This window comes from Eleginops maclovinus, chromosome 6 (genome assembly GCF_036324505.1).
Source record: "Eleginops maclovinus isolate JMC-PN-2008 ecotype Puerto Natales chromosome 6, JC_Emac_rtc_rv5, whole genome shotgun sequence".
Lineage (NCBI taxonomy): Eukaryota > Metazoa > Chordata > Actinopteri > Perciformes > Eleginopidae > Eleginops > Eleginops maclovinus.
In genome coordinates, this window is record NC_086354.1 from 25,485,670 (window position 1) to 25,499,327 (window position 13,658).

The 13,658-nt window shown below is 48.4% G+C and overlaps 1 protein-coding gene across 3 annotated transcripts; it reads right to left on the reverse strand.

The window, feature by feature from the left end:
• Positions 1–534: 534 nt before the first annotated feature.
• smg7 (SMG7 nonsense mediated mRNA decay factor) lies at positions 535–12,688 on the reverse strand. 3 transcript variants are annotated; one of them, XM_063885611.1, is made up of 23 exons: positions 12,586–12,688; positions 10,938–10,969; positions 10,007–10,124; positions 9,489–9,621; positions 9,007–9,178; positions 8,355–8,426; positions 8,016–8,166; positions 7,739–7,874; positions 7,306–7,468; positions 7,053–7,212; positions 6,882–6,952; positions 6,656–6,716; positions 6,452–6,571; positions 5,954–6,371; positions 5,530–5,665; positions 5,101–5,426; positions 4,637–5,005; positions 4,301–4,450; positions 4,008–4,094; positions 3,762–3,912; positions 2,695–2,865; positions 2,459–2,613; positions 535–2,319 (listed from the first exon to the last, which is right to left on the reverse strand). In XM_063885611.1, the coding sequence occupies exons 1-23, from the start codon at positions 12,609–12,611 to the stop codon at positions 2,212–2,214; spliced, it is 3,486 nt and encodes a 1,161-aa protein (XP_063741681.1). In that variant the 5' UTR covers positions 12,612–12,688; the 3' UTR covers positions 535–2,211. The 3 variants fall into 3 exon arrangements, with proteins under 3 accessions (XP_063741681.1, XP_063741682.1, XP_063741683.1); XM_063885612.1 differs by lacking the exon at positions 12,586–12,688 and adding an exon at positions 11,680–11,792; XM_063885613.1 differs by lacking the exon at positions 4,301–4,450.
• Between the last annotated feature and the right edge of the window lie 970 nt (positions 12,689–13,658).

The following is a 13,658-nucleotide window of genomic DNA, read 5'->3' on the forward strand; positions in this document are numbered from 1 at the left end:
TTATGTTTTTAGTGCTCTGATAGAGAATGTGAGGATTGGTGGTAAAGTAGAAGTACTCAGGTCTTGTACTTGAGTAAAGTAGAAGTACTCAGGTCTTGTACTTGAGTAAAGTAGAAGTACTCAGATCTTGTACTTGAGTAAAGTAGAAGTACTCAGGTCTTGTACTTGAGTAAAGTAGAAGTACTCAGGTCTTGTACTTGAGTAAAGTAGAAGTACTCAGATCTTGTACTTGAGTAAAGTAGAAGTACTCAGGTCTTGTACTTGAGTAAAGTAGAAGTACTCAGATCTTGTTCTTGAGTAAAGTAGAAGTACTCAGGTCTTGTACTTGAGTAAAGTAGAAGTACTCAGGTCTTGTACTTGAGTAAAGTAGAAGTACTCAGATCTTGTACTTGAGTAAAGTAGAAGTACTCAGGTCTTGTACTTGAGTAAAGTAGAAGTACTCAGGTCTTGTACTTGAGTACATGTAATTAGTTCACCAGTGCATTTGTTGTACAGGTTTTCTGTGAAGAGGAGAACAAAGAGTAGAGACCGAGCGAGGAGACAGAGTGGAGTTTATTTAAAGAGTCTGTTACTCAGGAGGAGAAAGCAGCTCCTCACATTCAGTAATATCTTTATTTCAAATACATTTTGTAAATGCAACATGAAAAGCACAATCACACGGAAAATAGACACGTCTCTCTGAAGCCTGCTTTCATAAAAACAGCCTTTTTTATTTTTAATCCCTTTGGAACAAAACGAAGTGTAGAAAAACTGGACAGGAAGGTACTTACAGTGCTGCGTCCCGATGGGTTAGCTGGGTTCACTCTCTGATAGGCTCTCAGATTACCAGAGAAATAAAACCCTCCACAAGAGCCCTTCATTTACCTCTGTTTAACGCAAACTCAGAAACCCTCAAGACGAGGGGCTAGACGGAGCAGGAGGACTGCGATCAGCCGCTCAGACGTGGAAACCGTCTGAAGATTTTAAAGTTATTTTAAAGACAAACGACAGAAAACAGGCAGAAATAATGGATTCAAGTCCCGAGCGTCTCAGATGTGACTATTATGGGGTTTCTTTTTCCTCCTGTGGTTCTACAGCTGATCAGAGGGGAGCTGCATGATGAAGACGTCCCAGTGCCTTCTGACAGACCCTCATGCAGAGCAGACCAACGGTGGGTTCACCTGTAGCTGCGGCGCTGATGGACTCCAGGTAAGATCGGAGGGTTCTGCTCTCCGGGGTTCCCTGTGGTTCTCTGAGCTGCAGTGGTTTTAGAGAGGACCCCCCCGTGGAGGTGAAGTGGATGCAGGGTCAGGAAGCGAGCGGGGTTACACCTTTGGGTTTTTTTTCTCCCTTAAGTAAAGAAACAACAGGAAGTCCGGAGAAGAAGAGAACCCCGAAAATATTGAAGCAGGAAGCGAGCAGACAGACCTGCGAGAAGCTAACACAGCTACGAACCAATCACAAAACACCAGATTTTTTTTGTTAATATCTGCGGCCTCTCGGCGCTAACGCTAATGCTATTGCTAAGCTCACCGGGCGTTGCTTTTTTATTTTTTTTATTTTACACGTCAGCCCCCGTCCCTCGGACTGCTTTCCTTCCTGTGACCTCGGAGTCTTCCTCGGCCTCCAAGCTCTTCATCAGAAACAGTTCTGATGAGGGGGGGCACCGTGATCAGGCACAACCAACTATGGCAATATATTATCTGATATATTTATATAGCCGACCCCCCCCCCCTCCCCGGTCCCTCCTCCTCCTCCTCAGCAATGAAAATGAATGGAGAGATCATAAAGTCTATGTTGAGCCCCCCCGGTGCCTCACCTGAGCCCCCTGTCCTCCCCCCTCACCTCAGTCTGCGGCGGCAGAGACGCTAAAAACAGGCGCTCGGACCAGACCTGCAGACCCCCACAAGTCTTTAATTTCTTGTCTGTGAGGGAAGAGTCAGTGTCTAAACTGGGGGGGGGGCTGTGATGGTGAGTGGGGGGGTTTATGTTCCTCAAGGTTCAGATTTCCTCGGGTTGACGGAGGCGTGAAGAGATCCCGTGCCCTCCGGTACTCGCCAGCCGAGGGGGTGGGGGGGTGGTGTTTCAGCCTCGTCAGGGGGGGCTCCTCGCCTCCCCAGCCTCCACCTTCTCTCGCCGGTTCAATTTCCCATTTTTAGTTGGAGCTGGTCTAACCTGGTAGTCTCCTCTCCTCCGGTGGGTGTTGATGCGACTCTGGGCCGCCCGCTGGGTTCAGTGCGGGGGGTTCATGGCGCCGCGCTGCTGCTTCTGCTTCTGCTGAAGGAGCAGCTGCTCCAGCGCAGACGGGCCCGGCTGCATCATGGAGCTGGACCAGATGGACTGCAGGGGAGCAACGCGTTAGCATCGAGCTAACAAGGTATTACATAAAGAACTACAAATAAAGAGTGTGTGTGTGTGTGTGTGTGTGAGTGTGTGTGTGTTAATGTTAGTGAGTGAGTGTGAGTGTGTCTCCATGGACCTTGAGGCTGTCGAGCAGCACGGTGGACGACTCTTCCATCGGAGACTCCTGATTGGTCCAGGAGCTGCCGGGGGGCGGGGCCTGGTGCCAGCTGCTGTCCGACCCTGAAGAGGCCCCCGTCGGCAGGTAGTCCAGTCCGAACCCGCTGCCCGGCCCTGAAGAACCAAAGCACACGTCAACATCAGGACCATCCTCACACTGGACCTTGCACCCCCTGGACCCGGACCCCCCCTCACCGGTCTTGTCGGCCTTCCAGCGGTCCACCACCCTGCGGTCCCGGCTGTCCGGGGTGCCGATGGGCCCGAAGTTAGAGAACGGCATGGCTCCGTGGTTGTGTGTGGGGGGGGAAGACGGCAGGCTGCTGGGGTTGGAGGAGTGGGGGGACTGGCTGGCTGGGGTGGAGTGATCTGCCAACCAGAGAAAACATGACATCACACACACCGTGACATTACACACACACACACGCTGTGACATCACACACACACACTCTGTGACATCACACACACACACACGCTGTGACATCACACACACACTGTGACATTACACACACACACGCTGTGACATCACACACACACGCCCTGTGACATCACACACACACTCTGTGACATCACATACACCCTGTGACATCACACACACCCTGTGACATCACACTCCCCCCGTGACATCACACACACCCTGTGACATTACACACACCCTGTGACATCACACACTCACCCTGTGACATTACAAACACTGTGACATCACACTCACCCTGTGACATCACACACCATGTGACATCACACACCCTGTGACATCACACACACCATGTGACCTCACACACCATGTGACATTACACATACCCTGTGACATCACACACCCTGTGACATCACACTCACCCCGTGACATCACACACACCCTGTGACATCACACACACACCATGTGACATCACACACATTGTGACATCACACACACACCATGTGACATCACACACACCATGTGACATCACACACACCCTGTGACATTACACTCACCCTGTGACATCACACACATTGTGACATCACACACCCTGTGACATCACACTCACCCTGTGACATCACACTCACCCTGTGACATCACACACACCATGTGACATCACACACACTGTGACATCACACACACCATGTGACATCACACACACCATGTGACATCACACACACCCTGTGACATTACACTCACCCTGTGACATCACACACCCTGTGACATTACACACACCCTGTGACATCACACACCCTGTGACATCACCCTGACAGGGGAGCTGTTAAAGTGTTTCCCAGGTGTGACGTACCTGAGCTGGCAGGGAGGGAGGGGGACCAGGGTGTGCCCTCGAACAGGGAGTAGAGTGACGGCTCCTGGTGCATCATGGGAGCGTCGGGCTTGGAGCTGGGCGGCAGGTTCTTCCCGTAGGCCTGACTGAAGATGCTGTTCTGGTTGTACTCCTACACACACACACACACACACACACAGCTTTAACACGGGTCGGCAGAGTGCCATCACAGCTGTATTTATACTACAGATGTAAATGAACTCTGACCTGCATGGGGAAGCCGGAGATGGGCAGGAGAGAAGATGATTGGGTGACGACTTCAGGGCCGCTCTCCATCCGGGTCTGATTGGGCAGCTACAGAGAGGACACACACACACACACACACACACATTAATCACACACTCTAAGCTGCATGAAACATCTATCAGCTGAGTCTGGAGAGGGATGAGTCCTGAACCCTGGTCTGGAGGTCAATGGTTCTCTGAATGAGTTTTAGTCTGAAATGAGGTGTGAGATGTCAGTCTGCATTGGGGCTGAATGAGGGGGGGGGGGCTACATACAAATATGTTGGGTCCAGGCACAGTGCTAAGAGGACCGGCCAGCGCCTGGAAGAAATCAGGAGGCTTTGAGAACACCAGCTCCTCCTCCTCCTCAAAGTCTGCTAGAGTTTTTAACAGGTCAGGGGGGAGAAGAGGAGAGCTCTTGTTGTCCTGCTCAGAGAGAGAGGAGGAGGAAAAGGAGGAAGAGGAGGAAGAAGATGAGGAGGAAGAAGAGTGGAAAAACAAAGCAGAGGAAGAAAGCAAGCCGTGAGACCCAGATGGAAAGAAGGAAATGTTTCTGAAAACTGGAGGAGAGCAGACCCCCGTCCCACCAAGAGGGTATGAGAGGAGACTCACCTCAAACGGGGGTCCACGTGGTCCTTGTTGGCCCTCCTGCTCGGAGCACATCCCCCCTGGCGGGGCCCTCTTCATGCGGTCGGCCATCACCGCCAGCCCCTCCCCCATGCGGTAGGACGGCTCCCAGTAGAAGTCCTGCATCTTCATGTTGGGGAACTTCATCTTCTTGTCCATGGAGAGCTGCGGGGGGGCGGGGGCCTGCAGCTGGTGCTCATACAGCTTCAGGGGGTCCGGGGCCGCCATGTAGAAGCCCTGCTGCTGGGGGGGGGGCTGCTGCTGCTGCTGCTTCAAAGACATCTGCATGGGGGAGAGCTTCTGCAGGGCTGCCTGAGCCTGAGTCCACATCTGAGCCGGCTGCTCCTGCATGTACTGCTCACACACACACACACACACACACACATTGAGACACACACTTATCACCCTGGCTCTACCGCCCTGGGTTCAGTCTGCCAGGCTGCACTGACCTGCTGCATCCCTGGGTGGTGGGGGGGGCTCTTCCCCATCGGTTTGGTGGGGGACTGCTGCTGCTGCTGGTTCATGGCCTGCACCTGAAGCTGCTGCACCGACTGGGGGGGCCCCGAGGAGCCCGGCCCCTGGGGGGGGCCCGAGGGCCTCTGCTGGCTATAGGGAATGTGTGAGGGCTTCCCGCCCTGGCTGCCGGCCTGGCTGTGGACCCCCGGCTGCAGGAAGGGGGGGACAGACACCCCGGTGGAGAAGGTGAAGCCTGGGTTCACCTGCAGCCCCGGGAAGGCGACCGGGGGGGGGATCACATAGGCAGACGGGGGGAAACCTGCAGAGGAGATGAGGGGGGGCTTTCAATCTTTACTTTCATTCGTATTGTGTGTGTGTGTGTGTGTGTGTGTGTGTGTGTGTGCGCGCACGTGCGTGTGTACCTGGTCTGCTGGGCAGGGGGGGGAAAGCTCCTGGATGATGGATGGGGATGAACTGGGAGGGGGTTTGAGTTTGAGTGACAGGTGTCTTCTTGGCCTCGGACACCGGAGTCTTCCTCAGCTCCGCCTGCGCCTTCACCTGAAACATGGCCGACACATCAGCCTCACAGAAACCCTCAATGACAGGTAGAACAGGTAGAGACATGACAGGTGGTCACATAACGAAGACACCTGGGAAACAAGGTTTCCCACGCTTCTTTAGAATAATAACAATAGTGAAGCATTTTATTTATCAGACGCCAGTGTGAGAGGTGAGATAGGTCAGTGTAAACATCTATTCCCCTCCTCTCAATAACGAAGTGCATCCTTATCTGGTGCCCCCTCCCTGAGGAAGACGTCCCCCTCCCTGAGGAAGAAGTGTCAGCACCTGTTTCCCGGCGTCGTTGCTCTTCTCGTGCGGGGCCTTCTTCAGCTCGCTCTTCCTTTTGCCGTCCCTCTTGGGCTCTGTTTTCCCAGCAGCCCCGGGGCCCTTGCTGAAGTCCCGGCGCTCCTTGCTGCTGTCCTTCAGCTGCTGGCTGCGGCTCGGCTCGCGGGGTTTGATGTTTTCCTTGAAGGTGACGACGGGTCGCTCGCCGCCATCGGGCCACGAGCTCTGCGTCTTCCCCGCCGACAGCACGGACTTCAGGCCCGAGCTCCCGCCGCCGCCGTCGTTGGGCTGCAGCTCGGCGTTGGACGACTCCTGCAGCACCGGTGCCTCTTTCTCCTGCGGCTCCTCGATGGCCTGCTCGGGGATGTCGGTGATGAAGAGGAGGAGGCCGTCCTCGCTCACGCTGCACTGGATCAGCCTGCGGAGAGGAGACCATGTGTCAGAGCCGTGTTAAAGTCCATGTTGGGTTTGAAGCGGGGACTCTGCGCCGGCTCTCACCCCGGCTGGGTGTCGGCCACCCACTTCCCCAGGCTGATGAGCCTCTGGTGGCGGGTGTGCAGCGGCAGTCCGTCCCGGTCCACCAGGATGCCCTGATGTCCTTTAGTGAAGTCCAGGGACCTGAGACAGCAGCACACATTAGCACAGGAAACCCCCCACATGAACACCCCCCCCCCCACCCCAGGTGATTGATGAGCAGACTACCTGAGAGCAGGACGCAGCGCCAGGAATCCCTGCAGCTCAAACTCCTCCGGCAGGGGCGTCACTGTGGAGGAAACAAACACACCTTCAGCATCAACATGGTAGGGGGGGGTGTTTCCTGATTATAGGGGGAGGGGGGGGTGTTTCTTAACTCTCCGTGTAGTGAAAATATTGTTCAGCAATGTGCCTCATATCATTTTTAGACAGTTAAAAGCTGGGGGTGTCCAACCTGAGGGGCAGGTCACATCGTCCTCTTTGGGCTGGAAACTGTTGAGGATGGAGACGAGCCAGGGCCAGATACTGAGAGACAGGAAGAGGAAGAGGAGTTACACTTCCTGTCTGGGGGGGGAAGAAGCATACAGACAGAAGAACGCAGTGTTAGCCCTGGACAGAAACTCACTGCGTCCTCTGGTCGACAGCAGCCTCGTGGAAGACGCTGGGCCTCAGCCTGAGCCAGTCCAGAGACACCTTGATGGCGGGCAGAGGACACTCCCCCATGATCTCCTCCCCCAGACTCTTGTTGAGCAGAGCTCGGCTGCACATGACGCCCAGGAAGGACACTGAGGGGGACAGGAAGACAGTCAGCAGGATTAAACATCCGTCTGTAAATTAAAGCTCTTCCTTCAAGGTATTTGAGTGTGTGTGTTTCTCACTGAAGAGGCCGAGCAGCTGGAACCAGCTGACCGGCTGCTCGCTGCTGCAGCTCGGCTCGCCACCGTCCGCCGGCAGCTCTCTGAGGTGGTGCAGCTCGAACAGGTTGATGACCGTGATGTGGACCAGCTGCTGCGAGCTGAAGGCCTTCTGCAGGATCAGCCTCTGCGCACGCACACACGCACACGCACACACACACACAAGCAAACATCACTTTAAATCACACTGCTTGCAGGAAGAAGGACAAAGACCTGTGTCCACATAGTGTGTCTAACAACTGCTGCAAGGAAGACATCTGAAGAGAACCTGAAAACGTCTAAAATCGGAGCAAAAAAAACGTGTTAGCAACCTAAGCTCATTTTTCAATCTATGCGGCGGGGGATTCACTGAGGGGTTTTATGCCGTACAGTAAAATCTCTACAGCTTTTGTCTCACCTGAAACTGCTCCTCCAGTTTCTCCCTCAGAGCGTCCAGTTTGTCCAGACTCTTGCTCAGGTAGACGTGACCGTGGAACTTGATGAAGGCCCTGATGAAATCTGAGACGCTCCACTTGGTTTTCACCTCATCTCGGCTGCAGGATCAAAGAGGGAGGAACATCACAGTTTAACTCAAAATGATCAGAAATCTGAGAGGATATCTAGGACCCTGATATGGATACATGTTGGACATATTGCCAGGCCTGGTCTGTGTGTTACTGGTGTGTGAGCGTCACCTCTCCAGGGCCTTGGACAGCGCCTTCTGCAGGTTGGTGGAGGCTGCTGGGAAGGGGAACTTGACGGCGATGCTGCGGCAGTAGTAGAAGATGGTGGTCAGGTGGTCTCCTTTGGACGAGGCCAGGATAGCCAGCTGGTTGTACGGCTGACCTGCGGGTCATCAAGCACACCATCATGTATAGTTATTATTCGACAGTGCTTTTCGTTTGACCTAAATAATCATGGCTGTTAGGCTGCTGTTCCACGCATCTCCATCCACTCATGCCAATGTAGCCTTTAGCCTAGCTTAGCACAGCCTCTGGAAGCAAGGGGGAAACTGCTAGAGTCAGTGAACTTACCATTAGACGGAACCAGCTGAGCGGCATGTCTGTAGTACGACTCCGCCTGACTCGTCTGGTTACGGTACCGCGCTGAAACACAAACACACAACATGATGAGGAACACACACATATACAAACACAGCGACACACACACACACACTAGAGTGCATATACAGCTGTCCTGGACATTGTTTTTTAGGCTAAACACCAACAAATATGGACTGAAGCAGAAAATCATTCTTAGTATTTATATATCTGGTAAATTATGTTTTCTGTTTTAATTAATATTTTACATCATTCTTTATTTGTTCCGTTTTTACAACTTCAGTCTTTATTTGTAAATGCATTATTTTTCAAAACAATAATATTGAATTTTTTGGTTTGCATACAGTTCTTGTACAATTGTAAAAATGTATTTAACATAACTTAAAAATACTTACAAATGTCCCTATGTTTTATAAATGAAATCCTCTAACTGTATTCTTTTAAATCTGATTGGTTTTTTTATTTGTTATTAACTTTTTTTATATTTTATTTATTTATCTTTTAATTTAATTCTAGTTATTTTAATTATTTTTAAAGAAAAATCATATATTTTGTCAATTTTTTACTGCTTACTTCCTTTCACTGTGTTTATGCATGCGTCATCCTACACTAAAGCCCTTCTCACCGATGTCTCCGAGGTGCACGAGGCAGTGCTGGCAGATGTAGGAGCAGGAGCTGGGCTGCGGGGTGACGATGGCGCTGCTGCCGCTCTGCTTGTTGCTGATGATGCCGAGCTGAGACGACTTGACGCGGGACGGCAGGTCCACGTTAAACACCGTGCACAGCTCCTGCAGCAACTGGGACAGAGAGGAGGGGAATCTTTATAGAGAGCGGCAGGAGTCCTAAACCTGTTCTGTTTTGCATGCTAGATAATATTCCTGGTCAAACTGTGTATTTATATCAGTGTAGTGTGTGTGTGGCTCACCTGAGTGTTGCGTAAGTGTGGCTCACCTGAGTGTTGCGTAAGTGTGGCTCACCTGAGTGTTGCGTAAGTGTGGCTCACCTGAGTGTTGTGTGTGTGTGGCTCACCTGAGTGTTGCGTGTGTGTGGCTCACCTGAGTGTTGCGTGTGTGTGGCTCACCTGAGTGTTGCGTGTGTGTGGCTCACCTGAGTGTAGAAGCCGCTGGCTGCCTCCAGGAACAGCGACAGGTTGGCCTGCACCTCGCTGCGGTTTGGGTTGGCCCGGTTCTTGGCCTGGCTCTGCAGTGTGGTGATCTGGTTCTTAAAGGCATGATTCCACCTACGCACACCGACACACACACACACAGGTTATTGAACTGGAAACCATCCACTGAAATCTAACTACACTAAACCTATCCTGGTCGCTAGTTATAGCGTAATAATAATACAGCCTCCCTGACAGTGTGATGATAAAACTTATTTTAATTGTTTAAACAAAAAGAAAGGAGTGTTTGTAATAAATAAACTATATTAATATTTTAAATTATTATGCATCAACAAATAAATGAACAATTTTAATAATAACGTGTCGAAGTGGAATCGAAAAATATCCTGTAAAGCTTAACATTTTTCTGAAAATACAAAATCGGTCGCTACAATGACGTTATAAAATAAGATGACAATGTTAAAAAAGCTATGAATTTATTTAAAAAATAAGTGCTTACAGGTCCTGCTCCACCTTCTTGTCCAGAGCGTACTCCAGGTCGGTCACCAGCATCTTCTGGTACAGATCCTGCAGCGCCTGCCGCGACGTCCACACCTCGGCCGCGCCCAGCTTCGAATCTAATGCACCCGGAGGAAACAGAGGTCAGCTGAGCAACAAAACAAACGCTTCCAGAGCATCCAAAAATACTTCATCCTGCACTCTTTAAACACATGTGTTTTTAATATTGAATAGCATTTCTTTGTGTGTCTATATGGAAAAGGAAGAAGCCGTTTAAAGAGGACAGTATTTGGTAGGAAGGGCTCAGGGATATTCCCTTTGCAAAAAAGTATTTTGTAAATAAAAACATGTATTTAATAAATGTGAATGTCTTCTGAAGCCTCTGAAATAAAGGAAAAGACGAGGTGTTGCAATCATTTCCATGTCATTTTTCACTGAAGGTACTTTTGATTGACTGATGTGTTTTGTTTTTTAAAATCTGATATTTGTTTTAGACAGAGAGACGTTTTCTATTTGTGATGTCATACTGTGACGCCTGAACTGCTGAGGATCAAGTGTTGGAATCGAAGTGTCGTTTAAATCATAAACCTCCAGACTTCTGGTTAGTTAGTTCCTGATTGAAACCTCTAATGTGTTCACAGTTCTGTAGGACAGCTTGTGTTCAGAAAGATTTTTTGGTGAACTAAAAAGTGTGTGGTATTAAGTCTGAAAGCTAAAAGTGAGAGATATTTGACTCCTAAAGAATTCACTGTGCTCTGCTTAACAATATTTCGCACTTTCCACTTATTCATATAAAACCAAGTATGTCCTACTGGTTTACAAATGCAACTTAACTTATCTTATGATGAATATAATGGACTGATATTAATCAGAATAACTGTAGAAAGAACCAGAGGTGAAGCAGATTTTAAAAAACATGTGGTGAAACTTACCTGTCATGTCCGCCTTCAGGGCCTCTGCCTGTCTGCTCGGATGTAAACAGAGAGGAGGTTAGACAAGTCCACGCACACGCACACACACACACTTTTATAAAGTGCTGTTTTAGTGGTTATGGGTTGACTTAAGCCCAAGCTAGAAATACCACTTAGGGACAATAAAGTATTATATCTAAACTTAACTTAAAAGATGATTACAATAAAACGGTCCGTGGGTTTCAGTGCACTTTGAATGTGTATCTCTCTCTCTCACACACTCACACACACATAACACTGACAATGCACAGGTGACTAACCGAGCTACCAGATAAACCTGACAAACAGCCATCCCTTGAATCCTCCTCTTTAAAGCATTTAACATCTTATATCTTCTTATCATTTACCACATGTGTCACAGTGTTGACATCGGGCTCAGGCTAATCCCTGGATCCAAAATGCGACGAAATACAAACAAACAGCATCAACACATTCCTCACAAGCCCGTCAGCTAGCGTATCGGATCTTCAACGTTTAAAAGCACGTTAACACCACTTACACACACCGCTATATAAGCTCAAAACGGTGTTAATTAAGGTCAAAATCACATTAAATGTCACAGCATCAGCTAACCTAAAGCTATCATACGCAGAAAGACAAGCTAAAGCTAACAACACAATGTCCCTTCGAGGCGGCAAAACTGTCTCTAAATCAACACAAACGGCGGATAACAGACATGTAATGTGAATAAAACGACACCCACTTGTATGAACATGTCATGTATTTGATTAAAGGTTGGTAGAGGGACGACGGGCGGCAGCATCGATTGTTTGTTGATATCTGAAGCTAGCTCATGGGTGTATAAAGAGAGAGAGGCGGAGCATGAAGATAATAATAGAGCGACCGTAGATCCAGAAAGTACCCGTATGTGGGCCCACTGAGCATGCGCAGTTGAGTTTTCTCTTAACACACCGCCTCCTATCTCCCGCTCTGTCAGTCAGATGGATGGAGTTAAATTAAATAAGATAAAAACACAAAATATTATACATTAATAAAACAGTATATTAATTTAAAATAGATAAAGGTACAATCTAAAACTGTAGAAGAAACTGTAGAAACACTGTGTAGTTTAAAAACTGAAATAGAGAACCTAAATCCGGAGTTATTATATAGCATATTTAACATAATAGAAGCAACTTGGATCAAGGCCTTAAAACTAGTGAAACAAAGAAAAGAATGCAAAGTAAATTCATCAAATATCTAAAACAAATCAAGAGGGTTGTTTTGTTTATAATAAAAAGCAAAAATGAGAAGTAGCCTAATAAGACAATCCATCTATCCAACTATCCATCTATCCATCTACCCATCCATCCATCCATCCATCCATCTACCATCCATCCATCCATCCATCTCTCTATCATGTTCGGGTGAAATAAGATTTTTGGGGGCCCGAATGACGTCCCGGGTGTAGTACCACCATTTCACCACTACGGATATTCCAAATATGGGCTTCACCGGCCGGCGCACTTCCTGAGGGGTTTGAGCTAAAGCTAGGTTAGCTGTTAGCTTTAGCGTTAGCAGCAGAACAAAACAATGCGGGATCAAAGGTCCAGTTCAGACCACACCTGGACCGGCATGAGAACCGGAGGAGGGCCAGAGTGGGGCTTACCGTAGATACTGGGCGCAGAGGTTCATCCTGCCGGATCTCCAGTCCTTCAGACAACGACTGGTCCCGAAGCTAACGCTGCTCCCGGCGCCATCTTGTTCCTGTCTGACCCACACGGGGGGGGGGGGGGGGGGGGGGGTTCAGGATGGGGGGGTGATACTCATTGATGGATGTAAATTCTATAAGGGGGTTGATTGTATTATTACAGAAGAGGATGAGGGACAAATAAGAACCAAAATATGGGGTGTGTACAACAGTTACAAAATAATATTATTGAAAAACTCGGAATTCTTCTTCTGTTCAGAATTCTGATTTTGTCAGAAAACTGTTACTAAGAAAATGCTGGGATGTGAAAACAGTTTTAACTAAATGTTGGGTTCTCTCTTTAATCTCAAATCTAAAAAATATTTTTCTCAGAGTTCCAATTAATTACCTTCTTACCGAATTCTTACTTTTGTTCTGAATTTTCAGTTGTTTTTTTTTAAGTGAGAAGTTTGAGATTCTCAGAACTCTGATTTTTATTCTGACCTTTTTTTCACCAAATTTTGACTTTCAACAGTTCAGATTCTTTTTCAGAATTCTGAAATTTTCAGAAAATAACCAGTTCTGGAAATATCTATTTGGAATTATTTTGTATTTGAATGTATTCTCCACTTCTCACAGGGGACATATTTCAGTGATTACTACATTCTTTTGAATTAGGTCCGGTTTCACTACACTGGCGATGTACATGGCATCAAGTCGGATCCCACATTAGTGTATATATATTGTGTGTGTGTGTGTGTGTGTGTGTGTGTGTGTGTGTGTGTGTGTGTGTGTGTGTGTGTGTGTGTGTTTTACTTTTCTTATCAACGAATCATAACACGAACATGATACTTGCTCCCTCTCTGTTTACCCCTCTCTCGTTTGTGTAGGATGTTGATTATTATTCCATATTTATACTGAGATAACCATTCAAACTGAACTAACACATAATCCATTTCTACTTATTTTATTTAAGTACAGTTTAGATTTATTACTTTATTGTCCCCGATGGTATTTATGGGGCTTAAATTCAACACGTAGCCACTAAAACA